General features: G+C 37.0%; 1 protein-coding gene across 2 annotated transcripts; it reads right to left on the bottom strand.

Moving 5' to 3' along the window:
- Positions 1-16,979: 16,979 nt before the first annotated feature.
- Positions 16,980-22,892, bottom strand: LOC145802912 (uncharacterized). 2 transcript variants are annotated; one of them, XR_014344686.1, is made up of 7 exons: positions 22,729-22,892; positions 22,498-22,615; positions 20,234-21,050; positions 19,512-19,645; positions 18,798-18,893; positions 17,249-17,340; positions 16,980-17,169 (listed from the first exon to the last, which is right to left on the bottom strand). XR_014344686.1 is itself a non-coding variant. In XM_082895744.1 (3 exons), the coding sequence occupies exons 1-3, from the start codon at positions 19,572-19,574 to the stop codon at positions 17,889-17,891; spliced, it is 351 nt and encodes a 116-aa protein (XP_082751870.1). In that variant the 5' UTR covers positions 19,575-19,612; the 3' UTR covers positions 17,850-17,888. The 2 variants fall into 2 exon arrangements, 1 of the variants encoding a protein (XP_082751870.1); XM_082895744.1 differs by lacking the exons at positions 16,980-17,169; positions 17,249-17,340; positions 20,234-21,050; positions 22,498-22,615; positions 22,729-22,892 and adding an exon at positions 17,850-18,080 and having other exon boundaries at positions 19,512-19,612.
- Positions 22,893-24,952: the final 2,060 nt, after the last annotated feature.

Raw genomic sequence — 24,952 nt, forward strand, 5'->3', positions numbered from 1 at the left:
CCAAATCTGTTGTGACCTTTTGAGCTTTATAATATGAGTCCGGGAGTTTCACACCCAACGAAAACGCCTCATTCAATAACTCAAGCAACATGTCAACAGACTTGTCCGTCCACTGATTAAGCACCTTCAAATGTAGAAGTCGAACAATGAATGACAAAGATGTGAACTTCTGACAACCCGGATACAATTCACTTTGTGCATCTTGAAGAAGTTTGAAATACTTTGCAGTCTCTGCATTTGGACCGAGCTGGGGTTCAGATGCACGGGGATCAGGCCCCTGTGGTTCATCACCCTCAACACTTGTACCGACATGTGGATTTCCCATAGCTCCTTGTATCATTCCAATCATATCATCTCCAATGTCTAAATTAGCTAATGTTTCATTCTCTCGATTACTATGCAGAGATATGTAAGATTCCCCATGATTAATCCAATGTTTGTATTTTTTAAAAAAACCATTCAAAATCAGATGCTCCCGTACACCATCTCGTACAAAATAGTATCGATTCTCACACTTCCTACACGGACAACTGATCATCGAACCTTCAACCCTATTGGTGTAGGCAAACACAAGGAATTCATCAATCCCATTAATGTATTCACTCGACATCCTATTTGGCAAATCAATCCAACTCTTATCCATTATCTGTACACATCCACAAGAATATCTCACCAAAGTAACTCTAAATATAATACCTACACATAAATATTCACTCGACATCCTATTTGGCAAATTAACGAAATGTCTAAAATTCCTATTTAAGAGCATATGATTTGGAAAAAATAAAAAAATAAAAAACTTGAAGGATTGAATGGTAAAATTGATAATTTATGGATGAAATAGAAAAAAAAAATTGATAATTTAAACTTAAAGGATTAGAGCATATGATTAGAGCATATGATTTTGACAAACTATTTCTAATTAGAGCATATGATTTTGACAAACTATTTCTAATTAGACAAACTATATATATATGCATATAATTTTTACTGATTTTGACAAACTATTTCTAATTAGAGCATATGATTTGGAAAAAATAAAAAATAAAAAACTTGAAGGATTGAATGGTAAAATTGATAATTTATGGATGAAATAGAAAAAAAAAATTGATAATTTAAACTTAAAGGATTAGAGCATATGATTAGAGCATATGATTTTGACAAACTATTTCTAATTAGAGCATATGATTTTGACAAACTATTTCTAATTAGACAAACTATATATATATATGCATATAATTTTTACTGATTTTGACAAACTATTTCTAATTAGAGCATATGATTTGGAAAAAATAAAAAAATAAAAAACTTGAACGATTGAATGGTAAAATTGATAATTTATGGATGAAATAGAAAAAAAAAATGATAATAGTTGAAGAGATATAAATGAAAACAACCATAAAAATAATTAAAAAAACTTAAAAACACTAATTGATAATAATTGATAAATGTTGATAATAATTAAAAAATAAACAGTTTTATATATATATATATATATATAGACAGATTTATTAATAACCATGAGACAAATCTGTTATATATAGACAGATTTCAGATTTATATACATATATATAGACAGATTTATTAATTAAAGTATGTTCTTAATTAAAGTATGTTATTAATAAACAGATTTATATACATATATATAGACAGATTTATATATATATATATATAACAGATTTATATATATAGATTTCAGATAAACAGATTTATATATATATATAGACAGATTTCAGATTTATATATATATATATAGATTTATATACATTTCAGATTTATATACATTTCAGATTTATATATATATATATATATAGATTTATATACATTGCATATATATATATAGACAGATTCATATATATATACACAGACCGAGAGAGAGAGAGAGAGAGAGAGAGAGAGAGAGAGAGAGAGAGCATACGCAGAGGGAGAGAGAGTCGTCGCCGGAGCACCACTCTTGTCGCCGGAGCCGTCGCCGCCGCACCACCGCTGTCTTCCTCGTAGGCCGTTTGGGAAATTTGGGGGTGAAGTTAGGGATTTGGTGAGGAGGATCGAGCGGGAGGCAGAAGGAAAAAGGAGGGTTTTTTTTTTGGACTTTTTGCGACGGTATGATGTACACCGTCGCAAATAGAACGAAAAACGGTGCCGTTTGCATTAATCCTTTTTTGCGACGGAAATTTGCCGTCGCAAATGATATATGCCGTCTAAAAAAAAAGGTTTTTTGCGACGGTTTTATTTACCGTCGCTAATACTTCCGCATTTCCGACGCCTCCGCTTAGTTTCATTACCGACGGGTCAGTACCGTCGCTAAAGGCTATTATTTGCGACAGGTGAAGTTACCGTCGCAAAAAACGGTTTTTTGCGACGGGGGGCGCGGCGTCGCTAAAAACCCCGTCTTTTTTGCTATATTTTCCTGTAGTGGGTGTGAAAGAGAGAGAGAGGATGAGAGAGAGAGAGAGAGAGAGAGTGTGTGTGTGTGTGAGTGAGTGTGTGTGTGAGAGTATGAAGACTCAGTATTGAAAACGTGTTTTGAAAACACGTTTTAACATTTTGATTAGAAGTATGGAGATCATTCACGCTTTCTTTGGTCAACAGTAAAAGCGTGGTTCGTAACCACGTTTTCTGAAAAAAAAAAATTTACTTAAAAACGTGATTCTTAACAACGCTTTATGTATAAATCAAATTTCCTTAAATGCGTGGTTTGTAACCACGCTTTCTTAATTAAAAGTGTGATTTGTAACCACGCTTTACGATTTTACAAATTTTTTACGGGAGGACGACAAAAAGGGTAAAAGCGTGGTTTGTAATCACGTTTTACCTTATTTTGGAAAATTCGTCCGAACTAGACCTAGTTTAGGAAATAGCTTGGTATTTTGGCTTATTTTGGAAAAAAACCCCGCATCACGATGGTTGCACGCAGGGACGTGCACCGTGTACTTGAGGTAGTTTAACAATAGAATTATAAATTAAATAGTGAATAGTAGATTGAAAAATTACAATTTGGATAATTTTTGACAAATTAAAAAATATTTTAATTAATTATTATATATTTACATAATATATTATTAATTTGTATAATATTTTTTAGATATATAACACAAAGTAATTTTACATAATATGTTTTATATATATAACCACTAATTTGTAATAAATTTCATATATTAAATCTCTCTCACACTCATTTTTATATTGATATTTTATTGGAAATTAAAAAATATGTATGTATTGTAGAGGGTCAGAAATTAAACTCCAAATTAAGTATGGTCCCAAGTGCTGAGGTCGCCCTTCTGAGACGACTGGAAATGAAAAAAGAGCATGGGCCAAAGCCCAAGGGAAGTGGGCCAACAGTAGGTTGAAGCAGGTACGACCCGCCAAGGGTCCAAAAGGACTCCACGAAGAAAAATGCCTAAGTCAAGTTGCAGAAGCAACACATGCGACAGTAAAGTTGCAGAAGGAACACTTGCGGTAGTCAAATTGGTGAGGCACTTTGCCTTAGTGCCGTCATTCCCCAATAATGTCGATTCAGCCGCCATCTAAAGTTACTGAGAGAAAGAGAAAGCTGAAGCAACTAAGTTGCGGAGGCACATTATCTCAGCGCCTCCATTCCAAGTATTGTCGGTGCCACTGCTATTCCAAGTATTGTTGGTTCCGCCACCACTTGGAGTTGCTGAGGGAATGAGATAACCGAAGCAATTAAGTTGCAGAGGCATTACTTGCAGCGGTCAAGTTACAGAGGCACTTTGTCGGTGCCGCCATCTCCAATATTGGCGGTTTTGCCATTTGAACTTGCCACGGGAAATGATTGCTGCAACAACTACAGCCGCCGCAACCAACTTGCGGAGGGAACATCCCGCCAAGGTGATTGCAGCCTTTGGGAAAAGCTTCCCCTCTGCAAGTAGAGGCTAATGCTTGGTGCTGATAGTAGGCCCCAAGATTTACTAGTTGGAGTTGATAGTAGGCCCAGAAATACCAGTTTGCCGCAGCAACCCCGCGAAGATGGGAGCAGGGCAGCCCGAGCGCAAGGGACTCCCTTTTCATTTACCCAGGTCATGAACCTACGAGCCCAGGTCACGAACCTGCCTTAGTCGCACAGGTAGGACTAAGGAAGCCTCTTTGGGCTTGGTACTAAGGCATAGCATGACTGATAGCAGGCTTGGTTATGGCTGTCGTCCTGGAAAACTGGGGAGTTTGTGGTTAAGCGACTAAGGGTGAAAGCTTCACTAAGGTAAGCACGAACATAATCGATAGCAGACTAATGGAGTCCTGAGAATGCATGTACTGGCCAAGTAAAATTGAGAATGCAAGTGCAGCAGCAAGGTTTATCGCTGCAAGTGTACTTGCTGAGGTTCGAGCTAAGAAAGCAAGTGCAGCGACAAACACTCCCATCGCAACTGCACTTGCTAAGACTCAAAAAGTTGTAGCGCCAAACACTCCCGTCGCAACTACACTTGCTGAGGCTCAAAAAAGGTAGTTGCAGAGGCAAACAGATAGTACACAATACATGTAGAAGGACACGTGACACCTTCAGCTTGGTGGCTCAAGACAGAATATTTCATGTGGTCCTCTGGGACACATGTCCTCTCTCGATTTGGCCACTTGGTATCCTCTTGGTACCAAGAAAAAGTCTATAAATAGGACCCATTTCCCAAGGTTCAAGAAGAAGAATTTTAAGGATTTTGGGGAGATCCTGCCCATTTTGGCACTGCTATACATTTCTTCTTGAGTTACTTGCTTCACCCTCACCCAGCTACTCACTCTCCAACCCCCCAGACAATTGTTGCTGCTCATCCTCCAGTCATTTCACCATTGTTAGATCATTATCATAGTTTTGCCTCTCTAATCACCTTCCTAACCTTGAACCCCTTACATTTCTGGCGACTCTGCTGGAAAGGCTACTTTGTTGATGGTTCATACCCGCAATAACTTACACACTTCGCTGGAAAAAATGGTAGATGATGAAGTTCAGCACCCCTCATGACAACAAGATTCTTCCAATGGCATAGCAGCACCTGTTGAAGACCATGACCACAGTGTTGTGGTTGAGGCGGTCCAGTCACTCCAGGATACGCAGAAGGAGATCCTAGCAGCTTTGCAAACTCTCACTGAGGCTATTATGGCCATGGTGCCATGACCTGATCCCGCCCCAAAGGATTAAGGTCATAACCGGCCAATAATCATAAGATTATCTACGGCCTCAAACAATTTCAGAAATATTAAAGGGGCCAAAATGGAAGCAGATTTAAAAACTCTGTCTAATGAGCTGTGCTTACATGGTATGGCATAAATTATTCCAAAGGTATTTCATAATAACTCACACATATAAATAGAGTTAACATCTTATAAACATCCAGGAACTTTCAGCTATGTAGTCAGCCAAACAAAAACTCATATACATAAGTGATCCAACGTGTTCACTAAAATAGCAAAAGAATAACAAAAGAACAAAAGGGACAAAAACAAAGTCTCGTGCGTGAGACATTCAGGCTGACTCCTCAAAAACTTGACTTCCTCTCATAGTCTTCACCAAGGCTGGGTTTAGATGTTTCTTTGCTCACCTACATACACATGAATGAAAATGAGCGAAAGCCCAGTGGATAATATCAAATAAGGAAGTTACATGAATAAAAACTTGTTAACAAACATATCAAACGACCTTAGGCCTATTCATGTTTCTATCTAATACATCAAACGGCTTTAGGCCCAAATGTATCAAACGGCCTTGAGCCTAATTCATTCTTATCAAATGGCCTTAGGCCCAATTCACTCGTGTCAAACGGCCTTAGCCTAATCATTCATGTCAAATGGCATTTGGCCCAATTATTCATATCAAACGGCCTTTGGTCCAATCATTTCTAGCAAACGACCTTTGGCCCAATCATTTCTAGCAAATGGCCTTTGGCCCAATCATTCATGTCAAACGGCCTTTGGCCCAATTATTCATGTCAAACGGCTTTTGGCCCAATCATTTCTAGCAAACAGCCTTTGGCTCAATCATTCATGTCAAACGACCTTTGGCCTAATGTAGACACCCTATTTTTGACCGACCTCAAGACTTGGATGTCATCGTTTGCGCACTCGATGATTGTGCTTGTTTTGAGCGCCCGAAGTTCACGGTGAAATGCCTTGTCTTTGAGCCTCTAAACCCATTTTGTTTTGTGCTTGTTTTTGTGCCAAAACTTGTTGCCTCTTGCCTGGAAGGGGGAGGGGCCTTCTCGGCCACTTTTTGTTTTTGTCGGCCACTTGAAGTGGCCGGTCGGCAACTTAGAGTGGCCGACGACCACTTAAAGTAGCCAACGATCATTTGTCTCTTTTTTCAGATATTTATTTGCCAACTGTTGTTCATTGAAGTGCATCTCATACACGTGCATGGAGGGATGAATACAAGCTCTAAGCTTGTTTTTCTATATATAGGGGATGCTCTCCCCCATTTGGGGACGTTGGGCATCTTGGATCAAAATTTCCTTTCTCTCTCTAGAATTCTCTCTCTCTCTCTTCTTATTTTGTGCCTTATAGTTAGATTTCTCTACACTTTTGTACAAGGACCCTTAACCAAACATTCTCACCTTGGAGCTGAGGTTCTTTGAGGTTTAGGTTGAGCTCTTGAGGGACGTTTGAGCTGGAATTTGTGCCTGTTTTGTGCTGTGCTTCAAGAGGTATAAGACTTACCTTATAGGCATTGTTTTGATTACTTGCTTTGCCATCTTTTTGTACTGTTTTTGGTCTGGTTTTCAACTACAAAAAACTCTGATTTTTTAGCCTCAACATGATGGTTTGAGGTCATTTTGTGTAAAGGGGTAGTCTACCCTTCTTGTTGCCTAATTGTGAATCTTTTTGTGCCATCTTTCAAGGCTTTCAAATCAAACTTTTTGGGCCTTTAAACCATTAAAATTCAGAGTTATTTCAGTGGTAGAAAACATGTTCTGAAGTCCAAAAATAGAGGGGTTGGCCTCCCCTCCTTATGTCTCACTTGCATGCTTAGTTAGCATCACATGGTAGCATGTTTTTGTAGTCTAACTTGGCTTATTTCCAACGTATGTTTGCCTCTGATTTGGAATGGTTTAGCTCTGTTTTGGGCTACTTTGGTCATATGAGTCTTGTTTTGCATAGTTGTAATGCAAATGGCTTCACTAGTTTGGTGTTTTACGTCTTTAAAGATGATTTTCTTGAGTTGGTTGCATGTTGTAGTGTCTTGTTACATGTAATTTCAGCATATATAGCTCTGTCACATGCTCATTTGTTTCACTCTTTGTTTTCTTTTTTAGAGTTGCTCTTGAGTCTTGTTTGCAAGCTAACATGTGAGCATGTTTTTCTAGCACTTTGTACCATAATCTCAGCATGATTTAGTTACTGTTTTGATTGATTTTAGCTCTATTTTGAGCTAGTTTGGCCTTTTGAAGCTTGTATTGTGTGGTTGTAGTGCAATCTCCTTCATTAGCTTAATGTTTTAAGCTTTTAAACATGAATTGTATGAGTTGCTTGCATGATTTAGTGTCATTTTGCACTCCATTTCAGCACTGAAATCTCTGCAATCTCCTTCTATTCTTCACTCCTTCATTTATTTTTGAAAGTGACTTTGAACCCCTTGTTGGCTTAAGTGTGAAATTGAGACACTTATGCTTAATGGTTTTAATCCTCTTTTGAGGGTTTCTACTAACCAATGGCATGAGGACTCTTTCATGCTCAAGGCACTTGTGGTTTAAGCCTACTTTCAATTAGAGGACACTCACTTTTGGACTAATCAATTACAAGAATGGATTGGTAATCTAAAATGAGTAAACAAAAGGAACAAAGTAAAAGAGGCAAGATAAAGCAACTTTGTATTGTATTGCATGCGTTCGGATCGGACGTTAATCCGAACACGAGAAAAATGGGACGTTTCATACTCAAAGTGATGAATCGTGCCACTTTTCTTGGTCACCGTCACCCTTGATCATGCATGATAGGGTAGTGGTTATTTTGGTCTTGTTTGTGCACTCATTAAGCTTATACAAACTTGGCTCTCTAGCCATCATGCGTTGAAAATGCTTGATTGATGGTTTGAAGGCCAAAAGTCACCCTCCTTTGAGTTTGTGCGACGATAAGGAGGGTAGCTATACATACATTCCTTGAAAATACATTGCTTTGGCTCTGTTTGCTCTCTGTTGCAGCAAAAGGAGAAGTCCAGGGAAGGGGTAGTTGACTGGCTAGTTTTAGTGGCCGACGACCACTTGGAGTGGTCGACCGGCCAGTTGTAGTAGCCAACAGCCACTTTTTGTAGCCGGCCGGCCACCAGTGAATTTTTGCACAAATGTGCTCTTGAGTTGGAGCAGAGTCATTCTGGGAGTTGGTACAATTTTCAGTGATCAAACAGGTGCAAATAGAGGCATTCGATGGCAAGGCAATGGCATTTTCGGGTGGGTCAACCGAGCATGCATGCATCTCTCGCCCTCGAGACCATTTAGCCGCTTTTGTTAACTTAAACTAAGTTAGCTATTTCATTCATACAAGTGTTGTAATTAATTAGCTTAATTCGTTTTGTAATATTTTAGCTAGCTTAGAATACTTAGTTAATTTATTTCAATTGTGCTGTAATAATTAGCTAGAATAGTTAATTAGTTTTGGTTTGTAATAGTTAGCTTAATTAGCGTAGCTAGCTTAGCTTATTCATTCGGACCCTCCTTCGCAAGGGCACAATGTTATAATAAGCATGCGTGCATGCGTGTGTGCATGTTTTCCAACCCCACGTCTTTTTCCTCCTTATTTAATGGCTTTCGATGATTAGATTAGGGACATTTTCAACTAGCATACCTTATGCTTGCATATTTGCATCATTCATTTGTCTTGCATGCACCGAGGCTCGGCGCATCATTCAAACTGCATTGTCAATTCAATACTTCTCTAAATACGTGTTTCAAAGCAAGCTATCAAAGTGTTGCAAATACCATGATTAGGTAGTCGAGCCTATCTTATTGCATTATTGCATGTGGTGCATTAGGCATTTTGTATAGTTAGGATCATGCATATTTCTAACTAGTTTTTGTTTTGGCTTGGAGTATTCGATGAGTTTTATGTTTTAGCATACTTGCATGAGTGTGATTGTCATATTAACATGTTTCACATGCTTTCCATAAAGCTATGTGCTTAAATGCTAAACTGCATGAATGCCTGTGGATCAAGGCTTTGTTGCTTGAATTGGAACAGTTCAACGAATATGAGTTTTAAGCCCGCTTTGTGAAGTGGCAAATCATGTTTAAGCCCATCATGTTTGGTGGCAAATCCACATTTTAGCCCACTTGAGGATGGCAAATTCAAACCATTTTCAAAAGCAAACATGAGTTGAAATGTTCTAATTCTTGCGATTTTAGTCTATACTTGCTTGTGTGTGCCACATAGTAAAGTTAGCTAATAACCAGAACTAGAAAACATAATGTTTACAAAAGAACATATCATGATAGTAGAGGCCGATCTTTGATCGGGCGAGCGGGGGTGCTCATTTCAGGACCTTTCTCTCTTGTACCCAAGTTCTTAAGCCGAGGCAACTTTGGTAATGATGGACACGTGGCCTTTGGCACGAGTCAGGATTTCCTAAATTTTTCCAAAACGAAATATTTATGTGGTAATTCTGTAATCTGACAAAGCAGTCCAATTTTGGCATTATTTGATTTAAAATTAATTTTTCAAAAAGATTTGTCGGATTGGACTCTTTGGTGTTTATCAGTTTCACATTGCACTTTGTGAGATTAGATTCAGAACCGTGACAGGAGTCCGAACTATAGGACCAATTCGAGCTCTCCGAAAGGGGGCGCGAAAAAGTCGAGCTACAGTTTCTGGCAACTCCACTGGGGATTTAGAGAGCTTGACTCGAACTCATGATATGTTGTTTTATCTACACTTATGTGTTTCTTTGCATTTGCATTTGCATTGGTGCGCCTAAGTCACAGTGTTTACCATCTACTATTCCTGAGCGGTTTGCCGGAGGCTTGCTTGGAAAATCTCGCCATAAGGCTGACCGGTTGCGGGCTCTGCCACGATGGGAACACAACCCTTGGATCTGGACTACCGCTGTACTATTTGATCCTCCTTTCACTTCTTGGTATTAGGTGCGAGAGGTATATTAAGTGGTCTTGCTGAGGTACCCTTTTTGACCAATCAACCTAGTTGCATATCGGAAGCCATAGAGACTGTTCCAAACTAGGACAGGTTGCTCACTCGAATGCAGGATTGTATGAAACCGCTTGTTTGCGTAGCGAATCCCTAGCTCCTGACAAAAATAGGACAGGGTAACCCTACCCTATCATAGGGGTGTTTTGGCTCTCGCTTGCTTAATACGTGATTTTAGAGCGTAACTCCACAGGAATGTATGTATCAGTTGCAAGTCTAAGTATCAGTTTGAGGGTATCAGTTTTGAGGCAGAAAATTTGGGGTAGAAATCAGTGTTTGAGTACAGATTGTCCAGCTTATGATTACGACTGCGTGTTGTTTCTGTTTGAGCCGAGGTGCTGTGCGTTTTCTGATTTTTGTTTCTTTTGTTTTATTTTTTTTTGCAAGGTAGTATTTCATAATTGCTTCCGACGAGGTAGTTACCCCCCAAGCACTCTAGACTAGAGTAAGGCGGCTTTATCGATCTGGCGATCTTGTAAGAGGACAACCAGTGTTTGCTTCGCTACCCCCGGTTACGAGACGAAGGAGAGTTAGGTATAATTCACCGGTTCGGCAGTTACCTTCCTTCAGCGAAGTCCAGTTTTCTGCTTCCACATCAGAAAGAGATTACACACCGGTTCTGATAGATCAGCACCCCGTAGACAACATGGAGGATATGTTGCATCAACTTCAACAGACCATTGAGGCAATGCAGCTAGACACTGCTCGCCAAGCGGAAGTCACCACCCGCCAAGCAGAAATTGCAGCCTAGCGGGCTAAGTTGATCGCTAGGCTTCAACAACAACAATAACCACAACACGCAGCAGCTTCTGCTTCACATCCACCCCCAGTCAAGGTTCCAATACCCGGGGTTACTACTAATGTCCAGGAAAATGCGGACATTCCGATAGAGCCAGTTCCACCCCAGACTTCCAAAGCACTGATTTACCCAACGGAGGCATCGTTTGAGTTTGAGGTCGACCCTAGTGCTCTGAAAGTGAGCAAGCTTGAAAAGCTTTTCAAACAAGCTCAAGGAGTCAATTCGATCCCAGATATAGAGGACGGCTATACAGATTCAGCGGTAACATTGCCGGATAGATTTAAAATGCCACATATAGACCACTTTGATGGCTCGGGTGATCCCATGGTCCACTTGCGGCTATTCTCAGACATTTCGCGGCTGATGGGCCTAACTAGACTGCAAAAGCTATCCCTCTTCGGCCGGACCTTGTCAGGTATCGCGGCCATTTGGTATGCAAAACTTGAGGATTCCTTGAAGAGGAGCTGGGAAGAGATGGCTGAGGCCTTTTTTGCTCAATACTCCTATAACACTCAAATCGAGATCACAACTCGTGATCTTAAAGCAACTCGTCAAGTGCCGAAGGAGGGCTTCTCTGATTTTGTCACTCGGTGGAGGGCTAAGGCCTCTATGATGACCACCTGGCCAGCTGAAAAGGACCAGATAAGAATGGTCGTAGTAATCTGCAACCGAGGCTGCTACAGAAGATGATAGTCCTACCTCTACCTACATTTGCTGACCTTCATGAGATAGGGGTGCAGATAGAGGATGCAATGAAACAGGGTCTGATAGACATTGAGAAAGAGCAGCCCAAGAGGGTGTTTGCCTGCGGTTCCAATGCGGCTACAAGTAGTAATGCAGCTGTAAGAACCTCTGATGTTGGTATGGTCATCACTACACCGAAAACAGCCATCCCCTTTGCTAGTACATCCGAAACTACCTCACAACCTGCAAAGCACCAACCCCGAGGCCAGAGGGTTTTCACCCCACTCTACATGTCTCTATCTGCGACCTTGAGGGTCCTGATCAAAAAAGGGCATCTGAAGCCCTTAGAGCCGCGTCCATTGCCTAATCCCCTCCCTCCTACACACAATCCGGCCAAGTATTGCGCCTTCCACCAGCAGCATGGTCATGATACCGACCTATGCTTTAGATTGAGTCATGAGATTCAGGATCTCATTGACAACAAAGTAATAGTGCCTCCTCAAAAGCCTAACATCACTACAAACCCTCTCCTACCATATAACCAACCCCCTCTACCCAAGCAAATAAACCTAATCCAAACACTGGGCAAAAAGTTCTATTTTAAACCATTATTCCTAAGTTTGTTTATTTGTGAAGTGAAGGAAATGGGCTTTTGTTAGTGTTAGCTAGTGAAGATTGTGAATCCATTGTGAGCTCTCGAGTCTTGACTTTACTGATTAAGCTTGGTAGAGTCTGTTTGAGGCAATCTGTCTAGGTATTGTTTGAATTGATAAATGAATAGACTTATGTATATATGTATTAACAAAATTCAGAACCATTAACAAGAAGAGCAATTATGAAGAGCCCTACTTTGTTAATCCTCAATCATGTACCATTTTAACTTTGTTTCCTCTAACCATGGAGAAATTACAGCCATGAAAGCATGCTATTACCTAGTAATGATTCAGGCTGTATATATGTATATATGTATTTTTTTTTTGGATTTATTTCTTTCACTTGTTTGATAGATGTCAAGTATGGGAGACACAAATGATGTAATTGACCTCTCTCAGTCTCAATTTGATAAAGAACATGATCCTCAGCCTGAAACTCCTTAAGGTTCAAAGGTATGCCCCCCTCCTCCTAAGCCAAAAGTTAGACAATATTCTGAAGTTTGGGAGCATTTTACCAAAATTTTTAAAGAAGGGAGTAAGACTGCTGCATGTGTTAAATGTAACCATTGTAAAGCTTGTTATGCTTGGATTAGTGCAAATGGAACTAGCACTTTGAGAAAACATATTGCAAATTGTCCTAAGTCTCGTTAGAATAAAGAAAATAAAAAACAAAAGACTTTGGCATTTCAATCTGTAACCAAAGGTGAAAAAACTCTTGGAGTTTGGAAATTTGATCAACAAGCATGTAGGGATTCACTTGTTAAAATGGTAATCACTGATGAGTTGCCATTTAGGTTTGTAGAGCGTGAAGGATTCCTTCAATTTTGTAGTGTGATGCAACCTAATTTCAAAAAGTTTTCACGCTTTACAGTGGCAAGGGATATTGTGGATTTATATTGTAGTGAGAAGAAAAAATTGAAAAATGTGTTAAAGAATGCAAACTATAGACTTTGTCTCACTACGGATTCATGGACATCTCTACAAAATGTTTCATACATGTGCCTAACAGCCCACTTTATTGATAAAGACTGGAATTTGCAAAAAAGAATTCTCAACTTTAGTGTGATTTCTAGTCACAAGGGGGAGGCAATTGGTAAGGCAGTGGAATCATGTTTAGTTGATTGGGGTATAGAGAAGATTAGTACAATCACTATGGATAATGCAAGTGCAAATGATGTAGCTATTGCATATGTGAAAAGGAAGTTTTCAAAAAATAGTGACTCTTTGATTTTAAGAGGTGAGTACTTACATATGAGGTGTTGTGCCCATATAATTAATTTAATTGTCAATGATGCGTTAAGTGAAATAAAAGATTCAATAACTCAAATTCGTGATGCGGTGAAGTATGTAAGGAGTTCTCCACAATGAGAGCAATATTTCAGGACATGTGCTGAAACAGAGAGGGTAACATGTAAAAGCTTGTTGTGTCTAGATGTTCAAACTAGGTGGAACTCCACATATCTAATGCTAGATATTGCAACAAAGTTTCAAAAAGTATTTGAGAGATTAGAGGATGAAGATCCACATTTCAAACTAGAACTTATTCTACTACTCAAGATTGGGAAGATACTCATGTTTTTACACAATTTTTACAAAAGTTTTATGATGCAACTGTTCGTTTGTCTAGTTCTTTGTATGTCACTTCCAACTTGTACTTCACTAAAGTTTGTGCTATAGAAAGTGCCTTAACTGAATGGGGAAAGAGTTTAGATCTTTCTTTAAAAGCCATGGCAATAAAAATGAAGACTAAATTTGACAAGTATTGAGGAAAAATTGAAAAAATAAATATGATGTTATTGATTGCTGTTGTGTTAGATCCTTGTTATAAGTTGAAGTATGTGAGGTTTTGTTATTTTGAAGTTTATCAACCTGCCATGGTGAGTGAGCTCACTCAAAAAGTAACAGAGACTTTGAATAACATTTTTGATAAGTATAAATAGTTTGAGACAGTTGCTTCATCTTCCAATGAAATGGTTCATGAGGTAGACATTGTTGATCAAGTAAACATTGGTGTAAGTGAGCACCAAGTGTCTCTTATGACAAAATTTCAAAAGCTTTTGGAGGAAAAAAAAGGTGATGGAGGAAAGTCAGCAGTAGATAGGTATTTGGAAGAATCTTGTGAAAAGGAAGTTGCTAACTTTGACATCTTAAGTTGGTGGAAGACAAATTCTTCAAGATATAAAGTTCTTTCTCAAGTTGCAAGGGACATTTTGGCCATTCTTGTCTCTATTGTTGCTTCCAAGTCTACTTTCAGCACAGGAGGTCGTATCTTTGACCAATTTCGTAGTTCTCTTACTCCAAAACTTGTTGAAAGTTTAATTTGTACACAAGATTGGTTGCGTGCTTCGCCATTGCCACTTCAGATGGAAGAAAACTTTGCAGATTTGGAGGACATAGAAAGAGGTAATAGAATTCTAATATTCAATTTATCATTTAAATTCCATTCATGTATTGTGTTATTTTTTATTTTAAACTGAAATTAATTTTTTTGCAGCTCTGACCAATGTTAACATAGCTGCTGGAAAATGATTTGGTTTGTTGTGATGTGGAATTTGCTATTACTGCTGTTGTTGCGCTGCTGCGCTATTGTGGTGCTTTTGTTTGTCATCATTAAGCTGTGCTACTGTCAACATGCTTTTGTTTGTTTATTTGTTTTTGTCTAAAACTATTTTATATCTGTTTGCTTAGAATTTGTGGAAAAAGAAATGTAATGTCTACTACTATTGAATTTGGTGGTTATTAGCCACTATTGTTGATGTGTGTTTGCTTGGAAGGGATGTTGTTTGCTTAGAATGGATGTTTTGAGATATGTAGAAGGTTTATACTGGGTTTGCTGGTATTACTACCAAGGTGTCTGCTCATGGAAATGGTCAGTTTCTGATTTATAGGAGACATCATCATAATTTGTTTTACCAATAATGTTCGAGACACTAACAATCATATTAACTACATTGGTAAATGTGAACCTTATGTCAACATGCAATTCTTGTATCTTAGTTGGTTTGTTTGTTGGTACATTTGTGAGTGTTCTAGCATTATTGTTTGTTCTACTTGTTCAATCATGAAGATAATCAATCATCTGTGTATGTGTATAGATATTAGATATTAGTACATATGTTGATAATAAGCTTTTGTAACGACATATGGCAAAATAAGAGGCTGTCCACCCATATTGTGCTGTATATTTTTTTTGTTATTTAATTATTTAAATCCGTGGTCCTAAACTGATCCAATCCGTGTTTTAATGGATTGGTTCAACAATTTAAACGGATTGGATTGGTTTTAATTTTTCAAGAATCGTAGATAACAGATTGGTCCTAGTTTTCTCCCAATCCGAACTATGCTCACCCCTAGGAAATTGTGAATGAGAATGGTACCACTGTTGTTTCTGAGTACTTTTATGTGCCACTTGTATATTGCATTGATCATGACTTTCAAAATTTTGATAAAAACGACGAGGAAGGAATTTCTATGGTTTTAAAACATTTGATTGATCGAGAAGATGAGAGGTTTGTAAAATCTCTGGTTGATGAAATCATTTCAATTAATGTGGGCACTGAGAAGGATCCGCGTCTGGTCCGGATTGGATCTACGTTGTCTTCAGAGGAACGCGAGCGCTTAGTCGCTTTATTAAAAGATTTCAAAGATGTTTTTGCGTGGTCCTACGAAGACATGCCTGGAATCGATCCTGAGATTGTACAACACCGGATCCCTCTTGACCCTGAGGCCCGACCCGTCAAGTAGAAGCTTCAGAGAATACGCCCGGATTGGGCTTTGAGAATCAAGGAAGAGGTCACCAAGCAGATAGATGCAGGGTTCTTGCTAGTATCTGAGTATCTTACTTGGTCAACATTGTTTCGGTGCTGAAGAAAGATGGCAGAATTCGGGTGTGTGTGGATTTCAGAGATCTGAACAAAGCTAGTCCGAAGGACGACTTTCCTCTACCGCACATCGACGAATTGGTGGATTTCACTGCAGGCCATGCGTTGCTCTCCTTTATGGATGGGTATTTCAGGTACAACCAGATCTTGATGGCACCTGAGGATAGGGAGAATATTGCTTTCACCACACTACTACAAATATAGATAAAGATCACACTTTTTTGGTGTGATGTATGTTTTTTAATCACACCTTTTAAGTTTTATTAAAGTGTGGTCTTTAGGAGTGATTAAAAATGGTCATTTTTAATCACACTTTTTAAGTGTCATTAAAAAATGCTTTCATCACATCTTTTAAGTGTGATTAATAATATTTAGATCACACCTTTTAAGTGTGATTAAAAACATTTAGATCACACCTTTTAAGTGTGGTTAAAAACATTTAGATCACACCTTTTAAGTGTGATTAAAAATATTTAGATCACACCTTTTAAGTGTGATTAAAAACTTTAGTTCACACCTTTTAAGTGTGATTAAAAACTTTAGATCACACCTTTTAAGTGTGATTAAAAACATTTAGATCACACCTTTTAAGTGTGGTTAAAAACATTTAGATCACACCTTTTAAGTGTGATTAAAGACTTTAGTTCACACCTTTTAAGTGTGATTAAAAACATTTAGATCACATCTTTTAAGTGTGATTAATAACTAATAAAACCTGTGATAAAAAAAAAATTGACATATTTAAAGAATAATCAATATTATTTTTGCACGCGCATTTGAATAATGTAATACACACTATATACTATATTTCGAATCACAACCATATATTGAATGAAATAATATCATATATTTCATAAATGAAAGTTTAATGTTTAAAAGTATATACAAAGAAATTAATAAAAAAAAAAAATTAACTTTGATTACATACATTAAAAAATAAAAAATAAAAAACTTGAAAAAAATAAGTTCTTGAATTCTTTGACCATATTTTGCATCTCTCCAAGAAATTTTTGACCTGAAAAATAAAAAAACAAATTAATTTAAAAACCGCCAGAAGCATATGAATAAACTTACTAATTAATTTATAAACTTACATTTAGATCACACCAAAAATAATGTAATTTATCCAGTTGTTAAACTGCCCCCAATAGGATTGATACCTGGTGGCCTTCTTTTACAAGAAGTCCTGACAAAAACACACCAATAAACTGAGTCCCTTCCATTATCAGGATTTTCATAAGATAATCATTAGATATTGAAATGCTAGAAACAACATATTCTGAATAATAATCATCATCCATCTAGAAAAATACAATAAAGTCAATTAAAAAATAAGATGAAAGTTGTGATATCCAACGCTGATGAAAATTCTCGAACAAGATTAAGGTCTATACTCGATAAAACGAGCCCATAATTTATTCATCATTCTGAACAAATAGGATTTTGGAGTTAGTTAACTAAATCTCACATACTTACTTGGGGAAGGTAACAAATAAAAAAATGGGAATAAGCATCACAGAGTAGAACTAGACAAAACCCCTTATGCATAACAACAAATGTTAACAGAGCCATGAATGATATGTATAATTCTAAAATTATTAAAAATTATAGGATGGCTAAAGAAGAACTTGACATAAACAAGGGGATTTATATTACGAATTGCTGAAGGTCACTAGAAACATTGGCTACAAACTTGAGAGTGACTAGAAACATTAGCTCGCTCACCCTTTTCTTCTATAGCTTCATCTTTAAAAAGCTTCTCAATCTAAACAATGGCCCAAGTAAGAACATAAGCAAAAGGAAAAGAAAGAAAGAAAGGAGCAGATTTCTCATCATTCCATTCGATGTGTCATTGTCTAACATACCGCCATTAGAAACAAATAAAACAGACAAACTTTGAAACCCAAGTGCTACCACAATCAATATCTGAAACAAAGAGAAGGAAACACAAGATATTAAATCAAAAGGCAACAAGAGAACTTCACAGGATATTAAGTTTGTGGAAGTTAGGAATTTAGAGATTTACTAGTTTAATTTGCTATAAGTTGCTGGTAAATGTGAAGATTGCAAGTTTATTCAAGAAGTTGTTTCTATCAGATAAAGCATTAAAAAATAAATAAATAAATTTAACTCCTTTTACTTTAGTCTCGTTTCCTATCTTTTTTTATTTCATTTTGCTTTCCCTCAATAAATCTAAGATCCAAACATGGCCTAAAGTCACTTTAAGGATTCTATAAACTATGATGGTGTTTGGGAAGTGAGTTTTTATGTAGATTTTAGTAGATGTAGGTTTTTATGAGATAAAAAATTTTTAGTGTTTGGGAAGATAGTTGGGTTTTTATGTGGTTGGATGTGATGTTTGTGAGAGAAAAAGTGAAATGATTATGGGGTTGGATGTGATATTTTGTTTGGATGTGTTTTTTTTGGTTTTGCAAAACTTCTGTCTTTTAGTGGAAAAAATGAGAAAAAAATTTGGGAACCAACTTCCCAAACACCACCATAAAAAGGCAAAGCACAATAAAAAAAATTCACAACCTTGAAATATCAGTCAAAGCACAGCAGAACATTTGCAAACTTAAATTATATAAATATTTGAACAATGAAAAAAGATGCAAATTCAAGATGAACCTTAGGTAGAAGTACCTGTTTCTGAAGATTCAATAAAGTCAATATTTCTTTTCTCAACTCAAGATACTCTGCACATACAGCTTTGGTTGGAACCTTTGGTTTTAAATTAACCTATGAAAAACAAGGGCATGATTGCTTATTAAGAAGCATTTTAATGGAAGACAATGTGTAAGAAGTGACACCATAAGATAGCAAATTCTGAAACATCGTCCTTTCATGTTTAGAAACATCTAATGAAGAACAATATGTAGTAAACATTAACATGAACATAGTTTGCAACTCTATACAGCATTTAAACAAAGTCTCTTACATGCCAAATAACATATCACCAGTCTGGAAAGCATTTAATTGCCTTGTAAAAGCATATGTAAAGCACTGTAATAATGATTAGATAGTAGTTACATTCACATTCTTGGTATCTGTAGAGTCACACCACCAGAGCAATCATTTTCATCATCTTACTGCTATCTTCCAAATTAAAAGCAACAAATTCCAAGACCCTAGTAAAAATCAGGAATATTATAAACTGTAAATGCAAACTGCATCAGTTTCACTCAATTTTTCATTCAACAGCATGATTCAGAACATTTTGGTGGGAAATCACATCAAACAGTAAGAATCGAATCGTGAATCACACGATTCTAACCACCACACAAACAACTACATGCACTATAGAACCAGAAGCAGAGCACTTCCCTATAGAAAGGCAAGAAAAGTAGATAGACATACTTGCTGGGGTTGTCGAAGGGGCGCCTGCTGCTGTGACTCTATCTGTGACTGGATAACCTGCATTTGTTGATGAGTTTTGTTGCACAGAATTCCTCATACTACCCTTCACGAGCTCTGCTAAAGCCCCAAGATTACTAATGATGGAAGGGGAAAATACGTAATGATAGAAGGGGAAAATAGGTTAGATAATTGTGATGAGAGGGAGAGAGAGAGAGAGAGAGAAAGAGAGAGAGAGAGAGAAGCCAGATATATAACAACTTTCAAGAAATGACAGTTCATGAATCAAAACTTAACGAGAGAGACTAATGAAGTAAACGTAGAAAGAGTCACAAAACAAATGATACATGTGAGCACATTATCATGCACATAAAGATCCCAAACATGCATAACATACCTAAAATAGCACAACATTGATTCCAATTTTCCATGGACAAAAATCATATATACCTAAATAAAGTAACATAGTTCACTATTTGATACCAGATTTGATAAAATTTAAACCAGACCAAGCCTGCCTAGAACAGAATTCAAGGTCAACCCAAGAGGAATTCAAACAAATTGCTTCCCATATATACTGCATAAATAATTTTTTTCCACCAATATCCTACTTCAGAGTTCATTTCTACTTTATCAGAAATTCAAAGCCAATAGTCTACTAAACAAACGTAAATAAAAAAAACCAATCAAATTCAAGCTTATAACATAAAAACAGCTTCACTCACCTATACCCCGCTGTTTGAAGGAACATCTTGAGTAGTTCGATGGCTGAGCACTGTTTCTGTAACTATCAGAAAGGACTTTCAAGATACAGCCTAGCTTACCAATATGACAACTCAGCAACTGAGACAAGACTTCCATTGGGACTTCTGAAGAAGCTTCAAACCCCACATTTGTTAGCACACGAGCTATCACTTTTCTAGACATCTCTGATGCTTGCTCTTGACTGAGAAGTTTCCTGTTTCCATGAGATCCATTTTTTCCACGACATTGATTCCCTCATTGTTCCATGCTCAGGTATTCTGGTCTAATACCAAGCCTCTCAATCATAATAGGGCTCCTTGTCATAATTTGGGGCAGCATATCAAGAACACCATTAAAATCCACTTTGTGGTTTTCTTCCACTCGGTTTATGTGAGGAAGAGCACTATCAGGGACACAATTAAATGGACACATCGTTTCAGGGAAAAAATATGTATCATCATCAATTGCATCATTGTCATTTAAAACCGAATTTCGGAGCATGTTTGATCCATTTTCTAACATGGGATTGCCAAAACCATTAGTTTCATCTTCCTTAAATGCTACTCGTCTTCTCTTATGCTTCTTGAGGGTTTTAAGATAAGTAGACATCAGCTCAGGTGTACGCTTGTCTGTTTCCCAATCCCCAAATGATAACCTATATGGTTTAGTAGCTTTATACCTCTCAAAAAACTGAGTATACCATGTTTCTAGCAATTCTTCATGCCTGAATATCTGGGCCATGTTGTCCATATCTTTTTCACGATATCTTGGTCCAATACCAATGGCTTTAGATTGGAGCTGCAAAATTTGTTAACAATATGAGTAAAATGACTCAACTATAACAGAAGTGTGAAATTGAAAACATATCATTTTAATATGCACTACTTGTGGTTCCAGTACATAATAGTAATAATTACATTGCATAATGGCCAGATAATAGTTTTCGAAAGAAGTCATCATATACATCTTTCCAAAGCTATTATCCGACAAATTGCTGTACTCTCTATCCAATGCAATTAGTACCATTATGGGCTGGACCCACAACAATCACCCACAACAAGTTGAAATGATTTTTCATTATCTCAGTTAAAGTATCAGCCACCCATTGTTAGAGGCTTGCTACTTCAATTAGGCACTATGTTCTTCAAATGGATCTCTTAGCAATTAGCATTATGCATTAAGATGAATGAGGAAAGCATTGATCATCTGTTTTTACATTGCCCTATAGCTGTGGCAGTATGGCAGGTTGGCAGAGGATAGCTTGATATTAGCTTCATATGCTTGGCTCCTTTTCATTGATCAACAGAAGCAAACAAAAACATGAATATCAATCGAAACTATATTAGGAAAAAAAATGTTTAAATTTTAGATTTGATATATTAGATTGGGACAATTTGTGTTTCAATCTCACACTATGTCAAAGCACTGGACATAAATTTTACCCTGTTATTACTAACCAAGACCCTCACTATCAATTATCTCATAAAAGCCTAATAAACCATTTTTTCTTTTATTGCCAATATATATAGATATATATAATATGCATACATCATAGCACCATTGATATAGCTTTCTCCATAATTCAAACCTTTGTCATCACAAATTGTCAAATAACTGAAAATAATTTTTTTAAGAGGCATTACAACAAACACCAATCATCCACCACAACAGATACCCATTTCATCATTACTTATAAAAATAAAAAATAATAAAAAGAAGAAGAAACAGTAGCAGCTAATTTCAACAAAGATGATTAATAAAATAATAAGATTAAAAAAATAATACGCAATTGCGTAGTGATGGCAAGAATAAAGCAACAATTACAATCAGAACAGATTACAATCAGTTATAAAAACTTTATTGTTTTCGATGTTTTCATGAAACGAGTTTTTTGAAACTCAGACAAGTGTTTAAAATAGTCCATTAAAATGCTCTGTTTCTAAGAAATTCGCTCGAAAATATAGAACAAAAAAAAAAGATAAAAATTATTTCAGAAAATATAGAAGAAAAAAAAAGGATTCAAAATTTGGTTTTTACTGATTCCTCATTTTGCTATTTGCTCATATTTAGGTCATTTGGAAAGAATGAAGTAAAATCTCACTGGTACTGCCTAATGCGAACAACTAATTGGCTTCGATTGGTGAAATTTAACAGTCCAGAAACCTGTTAGGGCTGTCAGGGTGAAATTTAATAGAGAAGAAGAAGAAGAAGAAGAAGAAGAAGAAGAAGAAACGTCGAAACTAACCTGTTAGGGCTGCAAGTCGAAGCTATGTTGAAGAAGAAGAAGAATCGAAGCTCTGTTCAAAAATAAGAGTCGCAACTTTCGTTTACCCTAAACCGATTGATGTTGAACAACTTTAGGGCTATGCGAGAAAAACATAGATAGATATTAGATAGCTTCAAAGATTCGGAAAATAGTTTTAGATTCAGAAGAGAGAGAGAGTGAGAGGGAGAGAGTGGAGGAGAAGAAGCAAACCTAGTAGTCGATTGGTTCAGTAACCCTAGCAACCAAAGAGAAGAGATGAGATGATCACCCTAGCAATTGATTTGGCCTTCATCATCATCAGATAGAGAGAGAGAGATTGAAACCTTGTGATGTTCCATCAAAATAGTAATTTTGGGGAAAAAATATTGGCGCCCAAAATTTCATTTTAGCGCTTTTTTCTTATTTATTTATTTATTTACTTCCATTAGAATGTGTGATTAAAGATATATATATATATATATATAATCACATTTTAATTAGAAAAAAAAAATATATAATCACACTTTTTAAATAAGTGTGATTAAAAAGTAGTAGGGTATATATAATCACACTTTAATTAGAATGTGTGATTAAAAAAATATAAATAATCACACTTTAATTAGAATGTGTGATTAAAAAATATATATATAATCACACTCATTTAAAAAGTGTGATTAAAAAGTAGTAGTGTATATATAATCATACTTTAATTAGAAGGTGTGATTAAAAAATATATAAATAATCACACTTTAATTAGAATGTGTGATTAAAAATATATATATAATCACACTTATTTAAAAAGTGTGATTAAAAAGTAATAGTATATATGTAATCACACTTTAATTAGAAGGTGTGATTAAAAAAATGTATATATAATCACACTTAATTGAAAAGTGACATAAAAAACAAATATTATCACACTTAATCAAATTAAGTGTGATTAAAATATCAATCTAATTTTTTTTATCACACTTTCAATAAAAGTGAGATATTTTTTTTTGTCAAAGTGTGATCTTTAACTATTTTTGTAGTAGTGCCATGCCGTGGGGAACCTATTGGTACAGGGTGATGCCATTCGGTCTGAAAAATGCTGGGACTACTTATCAACGGGTTGCAACCATGATCTTGCATGATATGATCCACAAAAAGGTTGAGGTGTATGTGGACAACATGATTGTCAAGTCCAAGGAAAGACAGGGCCACTACACCGCCTTGAAGAAATTTTTCCAACGGATTAGAGAATATCGGTTGAGGCTGAATCCACAGAAATGCACTTTTGGTGTCACAACAAGGAAGATGCTAGGGTTCTTGATTACGTAGAGGGACATTGAGGTTAATCCTTCCAAAATCAAGGCCATACTAGAAATGCCACCACCAAAGACTGAAAAGGAGGTGCGAGGCTTTCTGGGAAAAGTGCAATTCATAAGACGGTTTATTGCAAAATTAACCTTGACTTGTGAACCACTATTTGGTCTCTTGAAGAAAGGAAAGAAATTCCAATAGAATGACCGATGCCAGGTTGCTTTTGAACCGATCAAGCAGTACCTTCAGAACCCGCTCGTGTTGTCGCCGCCAGAGCCGGGAAAGCCATTGATTTTGTATCTATCAGTAACTGACACGACTATGGGTTGCATGCTTGCGCAGGAATCTGAGGATAGAGTGGAGAAAGCCATCTATTACCCGAGCAAGAAGATATTGGAATATGAGATCCGCTACACCCCGCTCGAGAAGGCTTGCTTGGCCTTGGTACGGGCTATCAGGAAATTGAGGTACTACCTGTTAGCTCACTCTGTAATTCTAGTGTCGAGATTAAATCCCATCAAATATCTCTTCGAGAAACCAGCACTTACGGGTAGGCTAGCCCGTTAGTTGCTTCTTCTCTCCGAATTTGATTTGAAGTATATGACTCGCAAATCTGTGAAGGGAAAAGCAGTAGCAGAATTCCTAGCCGACCACCCAGTGAAAGGAGATGAAGCAGTAGAGTACTTATTCCCAGATGAGGCCATTTTGCAGGTCGAGAAAAAGGTTTGGACTATGTACTTTGACGGAGCGTCTAATCAATACGGTTATGGGATAGGGGTGTTGCTGATAGCACCCGACAATTCCCATATACCTTTACCTTTCAAACTCCAGTTCAAGGTATCAAACAACGAAGTAGAATACGAGGCATGTATCGCTAGCTTGGAAGCTGCCCTAGAACTAGGGGCAAAATGGTTGGACGTCATTGGGGACTCGAACCTAGTTGGGTCTCAAGCAAAAGGAGACTGGAAGGTTAAGGAAGAAATGATGAAAATCTATCATCAAACCCTGGACGTGCTGATTCCCAGGTTTGAGAAGTTAACTTTCACGCATTTGCTAAGAGAGAGCAACAAGTTCGCTAACGCTTTATCAACTTAATCTTCCATGATAGACATCCCTTCAGAAGTCTGGATGCGTCCAATCATTATTGAACAGA

This window comes from Camellia sinensis, chromosome 11 (assembly GCF_055761805.1).
Source record: "Camellia sinensis isolate YWXY chromosome 11, ASM5576180v1, whole genome shotgun sequence".
Classification (NCBI taxonomy): domain Eukaryota; kingdom Viridiplantae; phylum Streptophyta; class Magnoliopsida; order Ericales; family Theaceae; genus Camellia; species Camellia sinensis.